Raw genomic sequence first — 19,418 nt, 5'->3', positions numbered from 1 at the left:
GTATTCAGCGTGAAAAACTACCCCAGAAAAAGTAATTTACCTGCTTTTTCCCAAAAAATGTTTCTTGAATTGTAGAGAAGCACATTTTCTGATTTTTTTTTTTTTTTTAAACCAATCTATGAAAGAAGTTTCTGTAGGAAGCATTTTAGACATAGGATCAAGTAAGTAGGAGGGGGAAGTGTTGGCTTTTTAAATACTTGAAAGTCACTGGACTCGAGAGGTTTTAGTACTGCAATAATGGACTGATGCAGAAGGTGGCAGCAATAAGGATACCTGCTGTCGTTAAACGCCATAGAAGAAGAGGAAGAAGAAAGGTGACGTCACATCCTGTTTGGTCTGTCATGGCAGCCATAGTCAACAGAAAGTGTTTTAGCTTCGTTATGCGTCAACAATATTTATCTTTTAGCGCCGCGGCAGCGCTCAAATCTGTGAGTTTTTCTGCGTTTTTATTTTCCAGTGGGAGTTTGTTTGTTTTCTGCTTTCTGGTTGTCAGATGAGTGTTAGCTACAGTCACATTTAACTAGAAACCTGACGGTAAATACCAGAAAAAAAATCCAAAATATTCCACAGGAAATAATCTGAAACTTTTAAGTATGTGGGTATAAATAAATATACCAGTTTTGGGTGATTACTTTAGAGCTTATAGGTTTTTTAAAGGTTTCGTGTTTGTAGCTTAAAAACATTGAAGTGATGTATTTTAAACTTAACTAGATAGATAAATACCTTTATTTTAACTGTACAAGTACAGTGAGATGTCGTTTAGCAGATGTTCAGTTTAAAGTGTAAAATAATAAAGGAATTTAGAAACTATAGAGCAGAAAATAATATATACCTATCTACAGAAAGTAAGGTCCTGGAAGAGAAAAGTAAGTGGCTATTCGTACTACGTAGCCATAATATGTATATGTCGCGGACATGAACGAGCAAAGCTCTTGCATTTATAATAAACATTTGTATTGATTTACAGTGTCTGTTTTTCTGGTTTGCAATGAGATGAATATATAGCAGACTTAAAAAAAGCACATATTTCCATGTTATTTTACTTGTCTAAAAATAAATGCTCAAGGTTCTTTATGTTAAACAAGAAATCATCTAATCTGAAATAACAGGTAAGTTATGGTTTTAATTTACAGATGAATAAAGCTTTCTAAAGAATATTTAATTTTTTACTATTTTAATTACAAGTGTTCTAATGTAAGAAGCTTTTTTTACAGTAATCAAATTAATTTTGAGGTAAAAAAAAATTTGCAAGAACTTTCTTCAGAAAACTGCTGTGTATAAATGAGCAATTTCTGCCACTGATCCGTATATAACACAGTATTTTATACAGATCAGTGGTTTCTGCACTGCAGTCTTCCATGTTTTGGCCTGATGCCTCGTTTATATTGGATAGCGCGACGCTACGTCACAGCGCACAGCAGCAAAAGTTGGATTGGGTTGAACTTAACACATTATAAGAAAAGTGAATATACACTGCAATACCTCGGAGACTTATCACTAATAGACTTTGGGTGAGTTTCTTGTGCCTTACACCTTTTACATTTTTTTTGAGATTTTTTTTTTGTTTTGCTGACAAAGTTTGATATATTTGATGATACATTAATGATTGTGTTTTATTTTGTGTCAGTTGTCTGCATTTATATAAGTGTTTGTTCTTGTATTTTGAAAAGGCAAAAAAAAAAAGATTGGGTTGAACTTTGACCATGGCAGCCTGACGACAAGTGGCAATGCGCGTTCCTGGCAGAAGCATCGCTTTAGCTCAGTTTTTGATGTGACATTTTTGCCGCGTCAAAAATGTGACATGCCTCATTGAAAATAATGCTTTTTTAGACCATTTCACAGTGCTTCTGCTGCTTCCGGTGTGAAAGTCCCATTATAGTTTTTTCCGACAATGTTGTCTGGTTTGTGGCTTTTTCTCCACTGGGCAGATTATTATTATTTATTTATTTATTTATTTATTTATTTATTTTTTGGTGCCATTTCCCAATTGTTAATTTTTTTTTTTTTTTTGCCATTTCTGGATTGTTTCATGCCATTTCCGGTTTGTGCCTTCGTCTGCAATAAGAGCGAATTATTAATTCGAGCTTCGGTGCAAAGCTAATATTAATAATTCCAAATTCTATTTGTTGCAGTGTTGTTATAGTTAGGTTTAGTGGTTGTGATTAACGTCGTTTAGGAATCTATGTGTCAATAGCAAATACATGTACAAGTATGTACCCTCTTAATCATGTGACCTATATTGGCCAATGGGAGAAATGCTGCGTACAAATAGAATTTCACTATACAAATACGGCTACATACGGATAGCCCTTGCCGTGAAAAACAACAGACAGGTGTTATGTTCATGATAAGGTGCTTGAGGTATATTATTCCACAGCTGTAACAGTTGAGTCCTGGATGGAAATAGGGGGGTGGGAGTGCTCTGAGTTCAGTAATGCGATGGCTGTGAGGTAAAAACTGTTCTACAGTCAGGATGTTCAGGTGTACAGAGTTCTGTAGTGCTTCCCAGATGGCAGGGGGGTGAAGAGTCTGTCGGGTTCTGTGCACTTCTTACAGTGTTGGAAGCTGGGGGCAGTTTTTATAATGTTCTGGATGGCCTTCCTGCTCTCCGAGGTGGAGCTAGAGTACTAGAATGTGATGCAGTGTGAGATGACTGATTCTATAGTCTCCTGTAGAAGGTAACCAGCTGTTGTTGTGGGGGTTGTGCCTTTTTCAGCCTCCTCAGGAAGTGGAACCTCTGAAGATGGAGTAAAGGTAGGGGTTGAGCACGCAGCCCTGCGGTGCTCCAGCTTTGAGTCTGATGGAGGTGTGATTCCCCATGCACACTGACTGTGACTGTTATTCAGAAAGTCTAGGACTCAATTACACAGATGTGTATTGAGACCAAGAATGCTTATTTTTACAGCCAGGTTGACGTGGGGACTGGGGTGGTGGAGCTGTAGTCAATGAACAGCATCCGCACATAGCTTTCCCGCCGTTCCTGATGTGACAGGGCAGTGTGAAGGCCCAAGTGGATGTTGGTCCAGGGAGGGGGAGGGGGATGTTGCTCTTGATGGGTGCTAGAACCAGCCTATTTTTATTTTTTTATTTATTTTTACTATTGCTAACTATTTTTTAAACCTCTGAAAGAAATATCTTGTTTCTGCATCTGTCACTTTGAGTGGAAAGGAGCTGCTGCTGTCAGTGTTACAATCTGGTCCAGAGGTCAAAGTTGAAAATGCTGATGCTGTAATAACTTTAGTTGATACTTTAAAAAGGAGAAAGAATTAATCACTGCGTTTAACAGATATTGTGGCTGTGTAGTGCAGAATATGTTTTGTCTGAAGAGGTCTCTTGTGAAACACCTTGGGGTGACTTATTTTGTGATTTGGTGCTGTACAAAATAATTTAATTGGATTATTTTGGTAACTTATTTAAAAAAAAATCAAATTCTTTGATTTCAGCTTCTTAAATGCTTAAATGTGAATATGTTCTGGTTTATTTTACGAGCTGCTTTACTCCTATCTGACCATAAACTGAGTACCTTTGGATTGTGGACAAAACAACACATTTGAAGGCATCACCTTGAGCTCTGAAAAAAATTCACCATTTTCACTCTTTTTTTTTTTCTTTTTTTTTACATTTTGTGGGCCTAACAACTAATTGACTAATGGAGGAAATAATGGATTAATCAGTAATAAAAATGATCATCCCTTAAAGACATCTAAACCTTTGTGCACATCAAAATTGTATACATTTAATTAAACTTGTAAGGTGAAATATTGAAGGTGTGTATGTGTGTAGGTTGCTGCGAGAAGTCTGCATCTTCCTCAAAGGGTAAAAATCGTGGAGGTTGGACCCAGAGACGGTCTGCAGAATGAGAGGGTATGTTAATGTTTTTGACTCATCAAATTAAAAAATGATTAGCAGCCACAATCAAATGGTAATGAATTTTGTAAAGAGGGTGATTTTTCACTTTTATCTTATGTTGATCATCTTATGTCCAATGCAAAATACACTCATTCAGGGATTGGTTCAAAATTTCATGAAATATCCTCATCAGTTAGAAATTTTGTAGAGTTTAAATATAATATCCACATTTGCATTTTCTGGTGTTACGGACTCTACGTAACAGAAACAACTGACCATCGGGATTTTGAAGAAAACAGATATATATTATAACTTATAACTTTGTAACTTAGGAAAGCGTCTTACATAGCAAGATATTGTTTAGACAAATACCATGATCTGAGAGAGTATTTGGACGTATGATCAGTTACATTCCATTAACAGACTCTACAGGCTGTTACTGTCAATTTTTCTTATTTTATGAACTTACTCGTAAGATGTCAGTGTGAATTTTATTGTGAGCAGAAGCATCCTCAATACAAGAAAATCCATTTTATTTTTAACACTGAAATTAACCCAGGTTATGTCCTCTTTATGAGACTGTTGTGGACTCTACATAAATCACCGGACACAACACAACAGATGTTTGATGGCTCTTTTCCAGTGCACAAATCCCCAGACTGTTCCGATCACCACACTGTATCAAGTTTCAAAGCATTTATATCATCAAGTCATATTATCAGTTATTTCCAAATCTGTAACACTGAAAAAACATCACTTTTCTTTAATTTACATTCTGTTTAACAGAAAAATTTTATTCTGTCAAGGAAATAATTTAATGCATGGATCAAGTAGACAGTTGTTAGTTTTGTAACCAAGAAAAACACAGGTACTAGATAATAACAGTTAACATAACATAACATAATAGTACATAATAACAGTTTTTTATACATAAATGCCATTTAATTTTGACCGAGCAGTAGTCACTTAACAGCTCATGCAGCTTTTGTGAATGTGTGTACTATTAGTCTTCATTAAAAAAAAAAAAAAAAGATTTTCATTTGGATACTTTAATATCAGACTTATTGACAGGAAACATGTTTGTAAGAATTTCTCATTGTGCCGTGTTTGGAGAAGCCTAGGACCGTGACTGACAGTCGCTTTTTGTCACAATGCTGCCTCTTTTTGATAAAGCATACAATGGAGGATTGATGGTTATGTATCAGTCACAGTTCACAGCACTGTGTGTGCTCGAATAGAAATAACTGCCCTGTGTTGTGTGACGACTGTGTGTTTTCAAACTAGTAGATAGGGAGTGAGCTTGAAAGGCAACAGTGTGTGATACATTGCAAGGTCTGCTACCTTGCAAGTCACGTAACTGCTGTAACTTGGGCATTAAGGACCTTGCTCAAGGACCTTCTGGTCTGATGAGGATTCAAGCTGAGGATCCTCTGCTTTAAACACTTTACTGTCATTACAGTTTGATTCCGTGATGTAGGTGCTGATGTAGTGCGTTTTTAAAAAATCTCCTCCTTTTCAGTGTTGAAATCTTCCTTTAACCGTCATTGATCTGTACTTGCCAGCTAAGTTGAACTAATTTCCCCAATTTCCATGTGCATCTGCAGTTCTGTCAGGTATCTGGTGTAAAATGTGCCAAATCAACATGCAGATCCACGCAGGATCTGGTGTGGCAACGTTGAGCAAACACAGTAGCAATCAGAAACATCACATGGTGAATGAGCTAATAGATCTGGGTTGTTTACAGCTCAGGTTTGGGACGGGGAAGGTGTGTAGTTCATGTGTTGTGTAACCAGTCGCTCCTGGCAAAATAGTTTTGAGTTATGCACTTGTTTTATGTTTTAATTTTTGTTTTATTGTTTGATCTCAACAGACCATTGTACCAGCAGAGACAAAAATTCATTTGATTGACATGCTGTCAGAATCAGGGCTGCAGGTCATTGAGGCCACCAGCTTCGTGTCGCCAAAATGGGTTCCACAGGTGAGTGTGTCTTATGCAAACAGCTGTCCCACCCACAGCGGCCGTTTGGGAACAAACGTGACATGTTTTTCCCAGATGTGACTTGTTTACTGTTTTAGTCTGTGTGCTGCCTTTAGGGATTATTGGAGATCCTTTGATCAGATCCATGTGGGTGTGTCTTTGTGCCCAGTAGACATGTCAGTTTAGTCTGAACCAGTCTGTCAGACACAGATGTGCTTTAGAGAGTTGCAGCTGTTGACTCTTGCACAGTTGATACCATGTTGTGAGACAAAGAGAAGGTGCCATATATTTAATCCATTACACTGTTTAGACTGAGTGAAGCACTTGTTTAGACCAGGAGAGTGGGCAGTCAGAGCGTACAACAAATCATTTTCTGTTTCTAGTCATGCTGTCTCATTGATTGGTCTGGTGTGCAGCAGTTTCAGTTTACTGCCCACTTTCTTTTCCAGGGCAGTGTTCATGTTTATCCTTATTTAGTCTGCTGACAAGCCAGAGATAATAGTCACATAAAAAAATGATCAAAAGAACAAGAAACTTGTACAGAGTAATGTGAATACTGACTAAGAGGTGTTTATTCCCTGATTCCAGTGTGAAGCAGATGAGACTGTGGCCGTGTCTCAGTTCAGGGGCCACATCTTTTAAAAGCTGCGTTCTACAAAAATCTGGCCTTCCAAGATCTGCGGAGGCCAAACCAACCATTCCAAAATGAGACCGTCTAGCCCAGGGAGCATTTTTTGTAACTATGCCATTAGCTTATCTGAGCCCTACCCCTGTTGCTTAGCAACCTTGACAGTTGCACATGACAAGTTATTGTAGTGGATGTAGCGCCTCAGTTTAGTCATTTTCACTTATTTATTATTTATTTATTAACCAACTATTTTGTATTTGAGGGAGAAAAAAATCTCCCAGGGACTCTTGGGATTGTTTGGGCCTTTGGGCCATGAAGGATACACTTGTTGTATCCTTTGTTTTGGTGGAATGAAAGCTGCATTCATTTGCTGAATTCCAAAGAGCCTTTGAAATGAGGCAGGCAAGTCGCACCACTATGATGCTTGTGTTCTTCAGATGCAACCTTTGAAGGATACAGACGCTGAATTGAGACAGTTTATTACTTCTCCCCCTCCCCCAGATGGGACAGCAGTTCCCAGCCAAGGCTGGTACCCATTAACAGACGGGTTGACTGAGACAATGCGGGTGCAGTGTCCTGTCTCAGGATTCAGACAGTGTGATTGGTAACTGAACTCATCTCTTTAGTCCACTGAGCTACCTGCTGTCCAGCCTCTACTTTTGTCATTCTGACTGGCTCGTGACATGTTTAAGAATTAATTAAATGCACAAAAAATGTGACCCTTGTATTTTTTCAATTCAATTTATTTTCCTTTATATAGCGCCCAATCACAACAGAGTTGCCTCAAGGCGCTTCACACAGGTAAGGTCTAACCTTACCAACCCCCAGAGCAACAGTGGTAAGGAAAAACTCCCTCTGAGGAAGAAACCTCAAGCAGACCAGACTCAAAGGAGTGACCCTCTGCTTGGGCCATGCTACAAACATAAATTACAGAAATAATTCACAGAACAATTCACGGACGAATATACAAGAATTGCTGTTGGTGCACAGGACAGGAGGGTCGCCAACACAAACACAACTCCCATCTCTGGATGGAGCTGCACCTTAAACAGAGAAAAAAACAGAATCAGGCATCAGAAAGACAAAAAATACTGTATAATTTGCCAGCATTAATCAACAAGAAAAACAGAAGAAATACTAAGGTGATCGCCAGCCGCTAGCCCTAAACGTCACTAAAAGACCCAGAATTTAGGTGAAGTTGAGGCCGCGGCCCGCTCCAGTTACTAATAACATGAATTAAAAGAGTAAAAAGCGTAAAACAAAACTGTACCAGTATGCTAGCCATATGAAAGGGAAAATAAGTACGTCTTAAGTCTGGACTTGAAAGTCTCCACAGAATCTTACTGTTTTATTGATGCAGGGAGACCATTCCACAGAACAGGGGCACGATAAGAGAAAGCTCTGTGACCCGCAAACTTCTTATTCATCTTAGGGACACAAAGTAGTCCTGCACCCTGAGAACGTAAAGCCCGGGCCGGTACGTAAGGTTTAATTAGGTCAGCTAGGTAGGAGGGTGCCAGTCCATGAATAATTTTATAGGTTAGTAGCAGAACCTTAAAATCTGATGTCACTGGGACAGGAAGCTAGTGAAGAGACGCCAAAATGGGTGTAATGTGGTTGAACTTTCTGCTTCGTGTCAAAAGTCTGGCTGCAGCATTTTGAACCAGTTGGAGAGCCCTAATGCTAGACTACGGTAAACCAGAAAATAGAACATTGCAGTAGTCCAATCTAGAAGAGATGAACGCATGGATCAGGGTCTCAGCATCAGCCATAGACAGGATGGGACGAATCTTCGCTATATTTCCAAGGTGGAAGAAAGCAGTCCTAGTAATATTTCTAACATGGAGGCCAAAGGACAACGAAGGATCAAAAATTACCCCAAGGTTCCTCACTTTGTCAGTGTGATGTATGACACACGAGCCTAGGCTGAGTGTTAACTGGTCAAATTGATGCCGATGTCTCACTGGACCAAGAACCATCATTTCAGTCTTTTCAGAGTTTAAAAGTAGGAAGTTTCTAGACATCCAACTTCTCACTGCTGCAAGGCAATCTTTTAAGGATTTTATGTGAACGAGATTACCAGCAGCTGTCAGCATATATATAACTGAGTATCATCTGCATAGCAGTGAAAGGTAATCCCAAAACGCCACAATATGTGCCCAAGGGGTGCTATATAAAGGGAGAAAAGCAGGCGGCCTAAGACAGACCCCTGAGGAACCCCAAATTTCATGTCACTAAAGTTAGAGGTAGTGCTACTGTACAAAACACAGCGAGAACGACAGGTCAAGTATGACGTCAGCCATGCAAGGGCACTCCCAGTAATCCAAAAATGATTTTCTAGCCTATCAAGTAGAATATGATGATCCACTATATCAAATGCAGCACTGAGATCTAACAGCAACAGAACCGTAGTGGTGTCCAAATCCATTGTAAGCAGAAGATCATTCACCACTTTAGTGAGAGCCGTCTCTGTGGAATGATATTTTCTAAAAGCAGACTGCAGTGGCTCAAAGAGATTATTCTCAGTAACATAGTCTACGAGCTGCCGTGACACTACTTTTTCCAGAATTTTAGAGCAAAATGATAGATTTGATATCGGTTGATAGTTTTTCAATACACTAGGGTCAAGATTAGGTTTCTTAAGTAATGGTTTAATCACTGCAGATTTGAAACATTTAGGAACAGATCTAGAAGTTAAAGAAAGATTAATAATTTCCAGCACAATTGGCCCAAGAGTGGGACACAGGTCCTTAAACCAGTGATTCTCAACCGGGGTGCCGTGATCGATCGTCGGGGGTGCCGTGGGTATTTTTCATATTCGCGATTATTTTTCATATTCGCGATTACCGTGAATTATTTATTTTATCCATAAAGCATAAAACGACTCAGAATCTGACGTCAAACGTGCTGCAGCCTCGCTCTCGTCTTAAGGCGGGACAATAACAAGGAGGCTGACGGCCGATTAAAACAGTGTCGTCTCCTTCAAAAGCCGTCTAAAATGCGGAGCTGTCGGTGTGTGTGTCTGTGCCTGTGTGTGCGCGCGCGGAGTTAACAGGCTGCAGACTGCGGGGGGGGGGGGAAGAGATTCCTGAATGCAGGCGCGACACGTTCAGTGCGCAGCGAGCGCGGAGCAGAGAGGATTTTAAATGGAGTGAACATGTTAACAAAACGAAAACGTGAAGCTTTTACTTCTCTCTGAACTTTGTCTAAAGGTGTGATTCTGCCGTTACCGTCCTGTTCACACCATGTGCACGTCGTATGCTGAATTTATGAGATCATGAGATGAAATAAACGGTCAAATATCTTTAAAAACATATTTAAAAAATGAGAATATATGAATGAACTGAGCCACAAAAAAAAAAAAAACAATGTTCAGACGCAGAGATCACAAAAAGCAGGTGAGAACTCTGAACTTTAACAGCTGTTATTTTCCAAAGGTACGAGTATTTATTTGTTCAGTCTTGAGCTTAATGTAGTGTTTAAGCACAAAACGTGACTGATGAGGAGAAACAATTTCAGAAATGCAACAGAAACAACCACAATTCAGAAAAAGTTGGGACTGTATGTAAAATGAAGATAAAAATAAAAATGTTGCACTATTCCCAGTTTCTCCACTCACAGAAGCCAAACGTTCTTCCAGAGTTGTGTAATTATACTACAATAGTAGAATATAAAGAAGGGGAAAAAAAGAAAAAAAATAGAAAATATATTCGTCAATCGCAATTATTTGTCTGACAATTAATCATCTCCAGAAATTCCTAATCGTGACAGCCCTACTTGAGATCAGAGCGCAAAATGCTTGGCGATTTTCGAAATGCGGTGTTTTCTGTATCGATTTTCTATTGCGATAATTGGTTTTGCGCAAAACCAGAGGTAATAGCATTATAATATTATTTTGGTTGGTGGTGTGCCGCAGGATTTTGTAAATATAAAAAGGGTGCCGCGGCTCAAAAAAGGTTGAAAATCACTGCCTTAAACAGTTTTGTTGGTATAGGATCAGATAAACAGGTTGTGCTTTTTGTTGACGTTACGAGTTTCGTCAGCATGCCTAGAGAGATACTGTCAAATTCTGTAAATCTAGGTAATACCTCAGTAGTGGCGCCCACCTCAATTGCAGGGTGTAGTGGCTGGGTTAAGGCATGCTGGAATATGTTCAACCTAATGTCATCTATTTTCTTCTCAAAGTTATAGTAGAGAAGCTTGAATCTTCGACTGGACTGGGTTGCTTGACGCGAGGACGTTTTGCTTCAAATCGCAGATGCTTCCTCAGCTAAAATTCTTGCTCTGGTGGTCTGACTTCTGTCTTGACTCTTGTAGAGAAGAATAATAAAGAAGTCACAAAAGCTGGAGTTTTAAACCTAACCAGACCCCTCCTACCGAGAGGCAGACTGCTGTAGGCTAGTGACTAAACAATAGCTCTAATTAGCCCCTATTGTGCTCTCGTTAGCACCCTCCTAATGACAGGGCAGCTGTCCCTCCTAATGATGGGACGGACCCTCTCCTGATGGCTCCCTTTGCGATTCTGCTGATGATGTGAATGACTCATTACCATGAACAAAAGACTGAAACTGCTTTGACCTGAGAACCCCATTGTAAACAGGGGATAAAGCGTGTCTCAGACCCCTCCCCGGTTAAGGCTGGGTTTCAAACGTTTCACAAAGAATGCCTCCTTGACCCCTCTCTCAAACCATTTCTTCTCTCTGGCTAATATTTTAACTTCCTTGTCCTCAAACCTGTGGTTAGTGTCTTTAAGGTGGAGATGAACTGCAGACTGAGGTCCACTGGCGCCCTCTCTGCCAGCACCGCAGAGAGGGCGCCAGTGGACCTCAGTGGACCTCATATAAGGGGAGGACAGCTGTAGGTTTAAGCCAGGTTTCACATAACCCAATCATATCTAAGTGATGATCAGTAATTAAATCATTAATCAACAGTGATTTTGAGGACAGTGATCTTATGTTAATGAGACCCATTCTGAGGACTTCAGTGGCGTTGACAGTTGAACTGTTTGGGTTTAGGGGTGGTTCCAGAGTAGCATATATAAGATGCCTAGAAGTAGGTTTAGGTTTGAGACATTCCACGCGCGTTGTAGGTAGCAGACACGAAATCTTTGCTATTGCTCGAACAACGACGAGGCCATCCACAATTTCAACATCATCCAATATAGTAATGGGTATTAAGTTTGCAAAGCATATCCCTCTACGATTTTTATGGACACGTCTACGGAAGCAGGCCACAGTCTCAACTTGCTGAATCTCCCTCCCTGGCAGATAAACTGCACTATCACCATAGTGGATTTTCTGCACTAATTTCCCCGCTAAGCTAATGGATTCCACACCCACATTTGTCATAAGCCTTGCAGGGTGTCTAATCACCTGCTCCGTGGCCTGCTGTAGATTCTTAATATTACCCTCCTTATAAAGCTCTATCTATGTTCGCAGACAAGATGGCGGCGCCTTCCCCAGTAGGGTGGAGGCCGTCCGGAATCAGCAGGCCACGGCGGCCCCAGAATGAAGGCCAGTTATCAATAAAAGCCTTGCTGTTGACAAAACTGTGCCAGCCACCTATTTAATGATGTCAGCCTGCTAAACGCCCATCAGTACCCCGGGAGGGGAGGGGACCAGAGACTATTAATCGATGCCGACACATCTTTCTGGCAAGGTCACAAGTCCTCTCTATGTCCATTTTTGTGACCTCTGAGTGCTTCCTCCTGATATCATTGGTGCCAACGTGAATAACTATGTGACTATATCTCATGTCATGTTCCTTTGTCTGTCTTCCCTTCTGCAATGTCAGCACCCTAAGATGGGATGCAATGTCGGGAGCTCTGGCCCCAGGAATACATTTAACGTCAGCCGAAGTCTGTAACCTGACTTTGCGGGTGATAGAATCCCCTATCACTAAAGTCCGGTGGTGCGGCCTGGAGATAGGAGTGGAAGTCACTTGTGGGCTTGGAGAATTCACATCAGGTAAATCCAAGGGGGAGAACCGATTCACAGTGGTGAGTGTGATCGGGGTGCCACAACCGGGCACCAAGCCCTACGGGGCTTCCTCCGCCTAGCCACAGTCCGAAAACCATCCTCCACAGCCGGCATTTCTAGGCTGATGCTAATAGGCTCACTAGCCGGCCCAACACTAACCTCATCTGGAGTGCCCGTAACATCTAACTCCACTGAGCTAAGAAGCTGCTCTAACTTACGGACACGGCTCTCTAAGCGAGCCACCATATCTTCCAGCATCACACAGGATTTATGAAGGGTGTAAAGTAGTGTACTTTGTGCACTAGGAAATTCAAGAGTATAGCCAAGCAAGCACAAGCTAACCAATAGTGGATAAGCTAACCACTCCTAAGGCTCACACAGATGAAAATAAATGAATTTAATGTTCACAGCAGCTACACTGAGCAGAAGTATTAGACATGTAGGAACAGTAAATACATATATATATATAAACCACTCCTAAGATTAACACAAGAATAAAGTACTAAGCTAAAGTTCACAACAGTTACACTAACAGTTAACTAACAGAAGTATATAAAAAAAATTAAATGAAAAAATGGAAACGAGGGTTCGAAGTAGCTAACGCAAGCTAACCGCTAGCGAAAATGCTAGCCGCTCCTAAGATTTACACAGGAGTAAAATAATTACTTAAAATTCACAGCAGTTTGACTAAAAAACTAACAGAAGTATTAACCAGGTAAAAAAGAACCAGCTATAAAAATAACAACGGGTGGGAAGGGAGGAGTCGACGTAGCTAGCGAAAGCTAACTGCTAGCAAATGCTAACTGCTAGCGAATTACAACAGGACTATAGTTAAATAACATTCAGAGTAGATACAATTAATAACCAGGAGAGTGCTAAACAGAAATAAAAGAAAGATATACAACCGTGTGAAGTTCAGAATAGCGTCACAACAGCAAACAATCTGTCAGAAACAAGTTGCCAGTCTAGTGTCTAACATTCAAATCAAATTATGTGGATGAATTCAGTGTTCTTTTCAGGTATTTATAGTGCTGCTACACACACACACACACACACACACCTTGCTCAGAACCCTATTGTTTTCATTCTATATTTTATTATTATTGTTGTTGTTATTTATTTATGTTCCCCCTTTAAATGCAGTACTGCAGGTTGGACCATACAAACTGGAGAGGGCCATTTTCAGAACTGGTACAAACTTCTGCATGTAACTGAGATACAAAAAATTGAAAGAAACCTGCCTGTCTGAGTGCTATAGCAGCACGTTTGCATTTTGGGCAGTAACTCCCAAACCATACATTGCCCATTCAGTTGCCTTATGGACACATTCACTGTCACAATCTGAATCTCCTAGGTTAGGCCACACCCTCTTGCGCAAAGATAGTTTTTACACAAATTTGCAAAATATGTAAAACTGATTTTATTTTTTTTGAGATGCAACCCACAACGTTGCTCTGATCATCACCAAACTTTGCACATAGAGTCTACTGGACCTTACAAGCTTAGGTTATTAAAATGAGCTTCATGGGCTTTAACCTACCTGTGAAATAAAAGATGAACTTCCTGTTAAAAACATGTGACACAGGAAGTTGGGCTCATCTTCATAGCAGTAACTCCGATCTGGATAAAAGTCACGTGTCTGATGCTCAATGGTGCAGAGAGGCTGCCTGATTAAAATAGTTTTGACTGGACGCACGGGGGCGCCATCAGTCTCAAAATTATATATCAAAATTGGCTAATCACAAAGGTAATCTTGGAACAACTCGTACTTGATCCATAAGTTCATCATGATTGTTGAAAGGGGGTGTGGCCTATTGGCTTTTAAATTTGAAAATTTCAACTGATCAAGCTGAAATTTTGAGGAATGGTGTAAACCAACTCACATTAGTGGCATACTAAATTTTACATTTTTCACCTCCAGGTGGCGCTGCAATAAAGGAAAATGCATTTTGTCCCAAACTGCAAGACCATACTTTGCATAATCAATATTCATAGATTCCTGCATTCTTTGGAATGTGGCAAATCTTTTGATATAGGCCACAGCCTTTTCTGTTTTTACACAGTATTCCAATATATGTAAAAGCTTTCAAATCTATCCCACCCCAGGCCATTGAACCCTGTGTACATCTGCTGGCAAGTCTAGTCTCTCATTGTTCATATTTTTGTTTATTTTTTCAAATGTCAGATGGCAGACCAGGTGGAGGTGATGAGGGGGATACGGAGGAAACCAGGAGTGTCTTACCCAGTCCTGACACCCAACCTGAAGGGCTTCCAGGCAGCTGTGAGTGTCAGCAGTCATCCTCCAACACAGCTTCTCCTCAGTTTCAGCAACTCTTAAATGTCAGTGAGCTCATAAAAAAAGAAAACTGAAAATATAATCTTAGGCTGAGGGAAAATGCAATGCAAAGTATTTATTTATTTACTGAAATGAGCAAATTTTCATGTTTGACAATGTCATTGTTGATCTCACTCCAGGTAGGGGCGGGAGCTTCAGAGGTCGCCATATTTGGTGCAGCGTCTGAGCAATTCAGCAAAAAGAACATCAACTGCTCAGTGGACGAGAGTTTGCAGCGCTTTGAAGAGGTCATGAAGGCCGCTAAAGAGGCTCGTGTGCCTGTCAGAGGGTACAGTTTATGACACGCGTGTATGTGTGTTGCCTCTGTACATCAACGCAGCTTAGTTGAAATGAAACAGTCAAAATGTGCTTGTTGTGTTAACGTTCATCTTTAATTTAAGGGGTTATCACAAACACAAATATGGCATTAACCATTTCAAAATTAAGCCCATTTTTATATGTGGACCCTTGACTTTTAGAGCCCATAAGAAACTGGACAAAGAAGTGTAAAGATTATTTTTCATACAAATCATTGGGGGAGAGACACATGAACATTTCCAAGTCACTGAATATGTTTTTGACAGCATGACCGTCGGTCATTAAGAAATACAAGGAGTATGATAAATCTGTCTGGAGTGCACAGTTCTTAAAAATGAGTGTGCAAGGAGGAGATGAGTGAGAGAAGCCACCAAGACACCCATGACAACTCTGAAGGGGTTACAGGCTTATGTGATCGTGATAGGAGAAAATGTGCACAGTGTAACTTTTGTCTGTTGCATTGCCACCAGTCACAGGTTCATTTTATACAAGAAAATAAATTTCTGACAAGAAATTAAGTCTTGGCTGCTAGGTGTTTCTTCTGTAGCTGAAATTTCACGATTTCTTTAAAAAATAAAATAAAATTATAATTTAAGGTTTTGTGGTGGGCTCAGCTTTTGACTCCTGCATTTTGAAAAATGTGACTGCCCCCTAGTGGACACACTAATATTGAACCTTGTGGCTTTCCAAACTGCATCAGTGCGCACGTAGAAGCTTAAATAAGCCTCTGCAGGTAAACAGAGTGTAAGCTGAGCCTCTCCAGTATTTTTTGAACAGTTTGTGATGTCTACACTTCTCGTCACCACAGTTATGTGTCTTGTGTTCTTGGATGTCCGTATGAAGGCAAAGTGGCGCCTGAAAAAGTTGCACATGTGAGTTCTCACTGAATACATGTTTGCATTTGTCAGTCTTACAGAAGTCTATGCAGTCGCTCAGTATGTGTCTCCACCTTGCAGGTGGCGAAGCGTCTCTACTCCATGGGCTGCTACGAGGTCTCCCTGGGTGACACCATCGGCGTGGGGACTCCAGGTGGGATGAGTGAAATGCTGGAGGCTGTGAGCAGAGAGGTGCCGGTCGGCACTCTGGCAGTGCACTGCCACGACACCTACGGCCAGGCACTAGCTAACATCCTCGTGGCTTTGCAGGTGTGGACTGAATCCAGCTTCGTCTGACATCAGTCTGTTCTGATGCATTAATGTGGTTCCTGCACTTTGCAGATGGGTGTCAGTGTGGTCGACTCTTCAGTAGCAGGACTCGGCGGCTGTCCCTATGCCCAAGGTGCTTCTGGGAATGTGGCGACTGAGGACGTGGTCTATATGCTGCATGGACTTGGGATTCACACAGTAAGAAGCTGTATTTTTAAATGAATTTTGCATTGTGGGTTCAGTTTGTAATTATTGTTGTATTTTTGAGGCCCTACGTGACCTTTCTGTCTTCCATAATGTAGACTTTTCTGTATGTTTTGGACACTCAAGGCAGAACATGAACAAAGGGTCACAGTACGACATGTGGTGGTGATAAAACTTGAATATACAAACATGTTGTGGTCCTTTATAATATTAATGCCAGGAAATGGTTTGTTGATTGTCGTGATGGTACGTTTGGGAGTTAGTCACATGGGTGTGACTTTGTGAGCTCGTGTGAAGCTGGAACTAGCACCATTTGTGTGTTGGGACAGGTAAGCCCCCTCACACACACACACTTCCCCCGAAGTGACGCAACACTGAATAGATATCAAATTATAGTCAGGCTTGCTTTGGCTCGTTTCATGTGTGTTTTTCAGATACAGACAGACTGTCCACAGCCACTAATTCTGCCTTGCAGTTGTTAAAAACATGAACCTGGACTGAGGGGGCATTGCTGCCTAGGTAGCGGCAGAAATAGTCACACTGAATTGACATCTGTGTAAAAAGTGCTTGGAGGTTTTGTGAGATAGGTGTGTGACATTTTGATTGGAGCCCAACCGTTACAGATTTTATGGGGGGGGATGATACTGATACATCTGCGAATATGCAAAAAAATGGGAGTGATTTGTAACATTTCACTCAGCATTTGGATACATGGGCTTCTTGACTATTTTGACTTCTTCTAGCTGGTGGCATAGTGGGCTTTTGTCTGTCTGTTGTAGCCAGTATGACCAAGGGGGTGATGGGGGTCCCAACCATGCTTTACAGCATTGTAAACACTGCTGTTGTACCACCCTCTTCTTGACAGACTATGTAATGACACCATTTCCAACAACCGGAGTGCTTTTCTGTTGTTTATTTAGTAATATAAAAGTTTACGAATCTGCAAAAATAACAGCAATACCGATATGTTTGCAAAAGGCGTCTATCAGTCGATATTATCAAATAATTGATATCTTGGTCAGGCTGTAGTTTTGATAATGTGTTGTGTCTATGATGGGGAATTGAGAAGAAACATCAGCTAACTTGCAGGAACCAAGATGCTCAGTAAAAAGACTAATTCAATAAAAGATTACTCGTATACTTTCAACAAAACAACAAAAAACTTTAAGATCATAGGTTTAGATTTACAAATTCATAGAAAGATGTGACGAATAAAAACAAAACTTATTCTAATGCAGACAATCTAGTATATTTGGAACTGCTAGTTTGCCACTTTACTAGTTGCCAAATAATCCAATACTCTGTTACATTAATGTGCAGTCACTCAGGTTTGAATCTTTCTTGTGACTCACATTGACCTTTCTGCTCTGATCTCAGGGAGTGGACCTGTCCAAGCTGATGGATGCCGGAGCTTTCATCTGTCGAAGCCTCAACAAAAAGACCAACTCCAAAGTGTCCCAGGCAACCAGTAAACTTTAGGCAAACTCTCTCAAAGACTGTAGAGCCAACCTCCACCCCCAGTTCTACCAGTGATTGTCTTAGTTTGACTGTTCATTTATGAGTATGAAAACTAGTATTTGGTTGGTACTTATGCTGATACCTTCTTCTATTTAAGAAGAAAAAAAAAACAAATAGTTATGTGTTGATTGTATGACAGTGGACCTTAAATGTGCCTTATATACGGTCAGTCACTATCTGTGCCATGACCTGAGGTGTTTCATTTCATTGTTAGTAACATTGTTATTTAGTTTAGTTTTTTTTGTTGTTGTTGTTTTCCTTGAATTGGACATCTGTGAGTCAACATTTCCTTCTAGACATGAGATGAGGCAAAGTACAAAGAAACCTATATTTTGGTATCATACAAGATATATCGGACCGGGAGTGACATGTTTAGCCGCCTGTTCTCCTTGAATTGCTGGCTGTCTGAGTGGTGTCCAAAAAATGAGGTGGGCTTCATAGATAATTGGCAAAGCTTCTGGGGAAAACCTGGTCTTGTTAGGAGAGACGGCATCCATCCCACTTTGGATGGAGCAGCTCTCATTTCTAGAAATCTGGCCAATTTTCTTAAATCCTCCAAACCGTGACTATCCAGGGTTGGGACCAGGAAGCAGAGTTGTAGTCTTACACACCTCTCTGCAGCTTCTCTCCCCCTGCCATCCCCTCATTACCCCATCCCCGTAGAGACGGTGCCTGCTCCCAGACCACCAACAACCAGCAAAAATCTATTTAAGCATAAAAATTCAAAAAGAAAAAATAATATAGCACCTTCAACTGCACCACAGACTAAAACAGTTAAATGTGGTCTATTAAACATTAGGTCTCTCTCTTCTAAGTCCCTGTTGGTAAATGATATAATAATTGATCAACATATTGATTTATTCTGCCTAACAGAAACCTGGTTACAGCAGGATGAATATGTTAGTTTAAATGAGTCAACACCCCCGAGTCACACTAACTATCAGAATGCTCGTAGCACGGGCCGAGGAGGAGGATTAGCAGCAATCTTCCATTCCAGCTTATTAATTAATCAAAAACCCAGACAGAGCTTTAATTCATTTGAAAGCTTGTCTCTTAGTCTTGTCCATCCAAATTGGAAGTCCCAAAAACCAATTTTATTTGTTATTATCTATCGTCCACCTGGTCGTTACTGTGAGTTTCTCTGTGAATTTTCAGACCTTTTGTCTGACTTAGTGCTTAGCTCAGATAAGATAATTATAGTGGGCGATTTTAACATCCACACAGATGCTGAGAATGACAGCCTCAACACTGCATTTAATCTATTATTAGACTCTATTGGCTTTGCTCAAAAAGTAAATGAGTCCACCCACCACTTTAATCATATCTTAGATCTTGTTCTGACTTATGGTATGGAAATAGAAGACTTAACAGTATTCCCTGAAAACTCCCTTCTGTCTGATCATTTCTTAATAACATTTACATTTACTCTGATGGACTACCCAGCAGTGGGGAATAAGTTTCATTA

At 40.5% G+C, this 19,418-nt stretch overlaps 1 protein-coding gene across 1 annotated transcript; it reads left to right on the top strand.

Annotated features, from left to right (window-relative positions):
• Positions 1 to 304: 304 nt before the first annotated feature.
• Positions 305 to 18,406, top strand: hmgcl (3-hydroxy-3-methylglutaryl-CoA lyase). Its single transcript, XM_034159842.1, has 9 exons — positions 305 to 428; positions 3,784 to 3,864; positions 5,720 to 5,827; positions 14,619 to 14,714; positions 14,909 to 15,057; positions 15,895 to 15,958; positions 16,043 to 16,231; positions 16,304 to 16,429; positions 17,813 to 18,406. The coding sequence occupies exons 1-9, from the start codon at positions 342 to 344 to the stop codon at positions 17,912 to 17,914; spliced, it is 1,002 nt and encodes a 333-aa protein (XP_034015733.1). The 5' UTR covers positions 305 to 341; the 3' UTR covers positions 17,915 to 18,406.
• The last annotated feature ends 1,012 nt before the right edge of the window (positions 18,407 to 19,418 follow it).

The sequence above is a fragment of the Thalassophryne amazonica genome, chromosome 19 (assembly GCF_902500255.1).
Source record: "Thalassophryne amazonica chromosome 19, fThaAma1.1, whole genome shotgun sequence".
Lineage (NCBI taxonomy): Eukaryota > Metazoa > Chordata > Actinopteri > Batrachoidiformes > Batrachoididae > Thalassophryne > Thalassophryne amazonica.
The sequence above is the reverse complement of the archived record's forward strand: the minus strand, read 5'-3'. Positions and strand labels throughout refer to the sequence as shown.

Coding starts and splice junctions, on each gene's coding strand:
- hmgcl (XM_034159842.1), top strand. CDS start 342: ATGGCAGCCATAGTCAACAGAAAGTGTTTTAGCTTCGTTATGCGTCAA. Junction 5,828..14,618: donor CGCCAAAATGGGTTCCACAG/GTGAGTGTGTCT, acceptor TTCAAATGTCAG/ATGGCAGACCAGGTGGAGGT. Junction 16,430..17,812: donor ATGGACTTGGGATTCACACA/GTAAGAAGCTGT, acceptor CTCTGATCTCAG/GGAGTGGACCTGTCCAAGCT.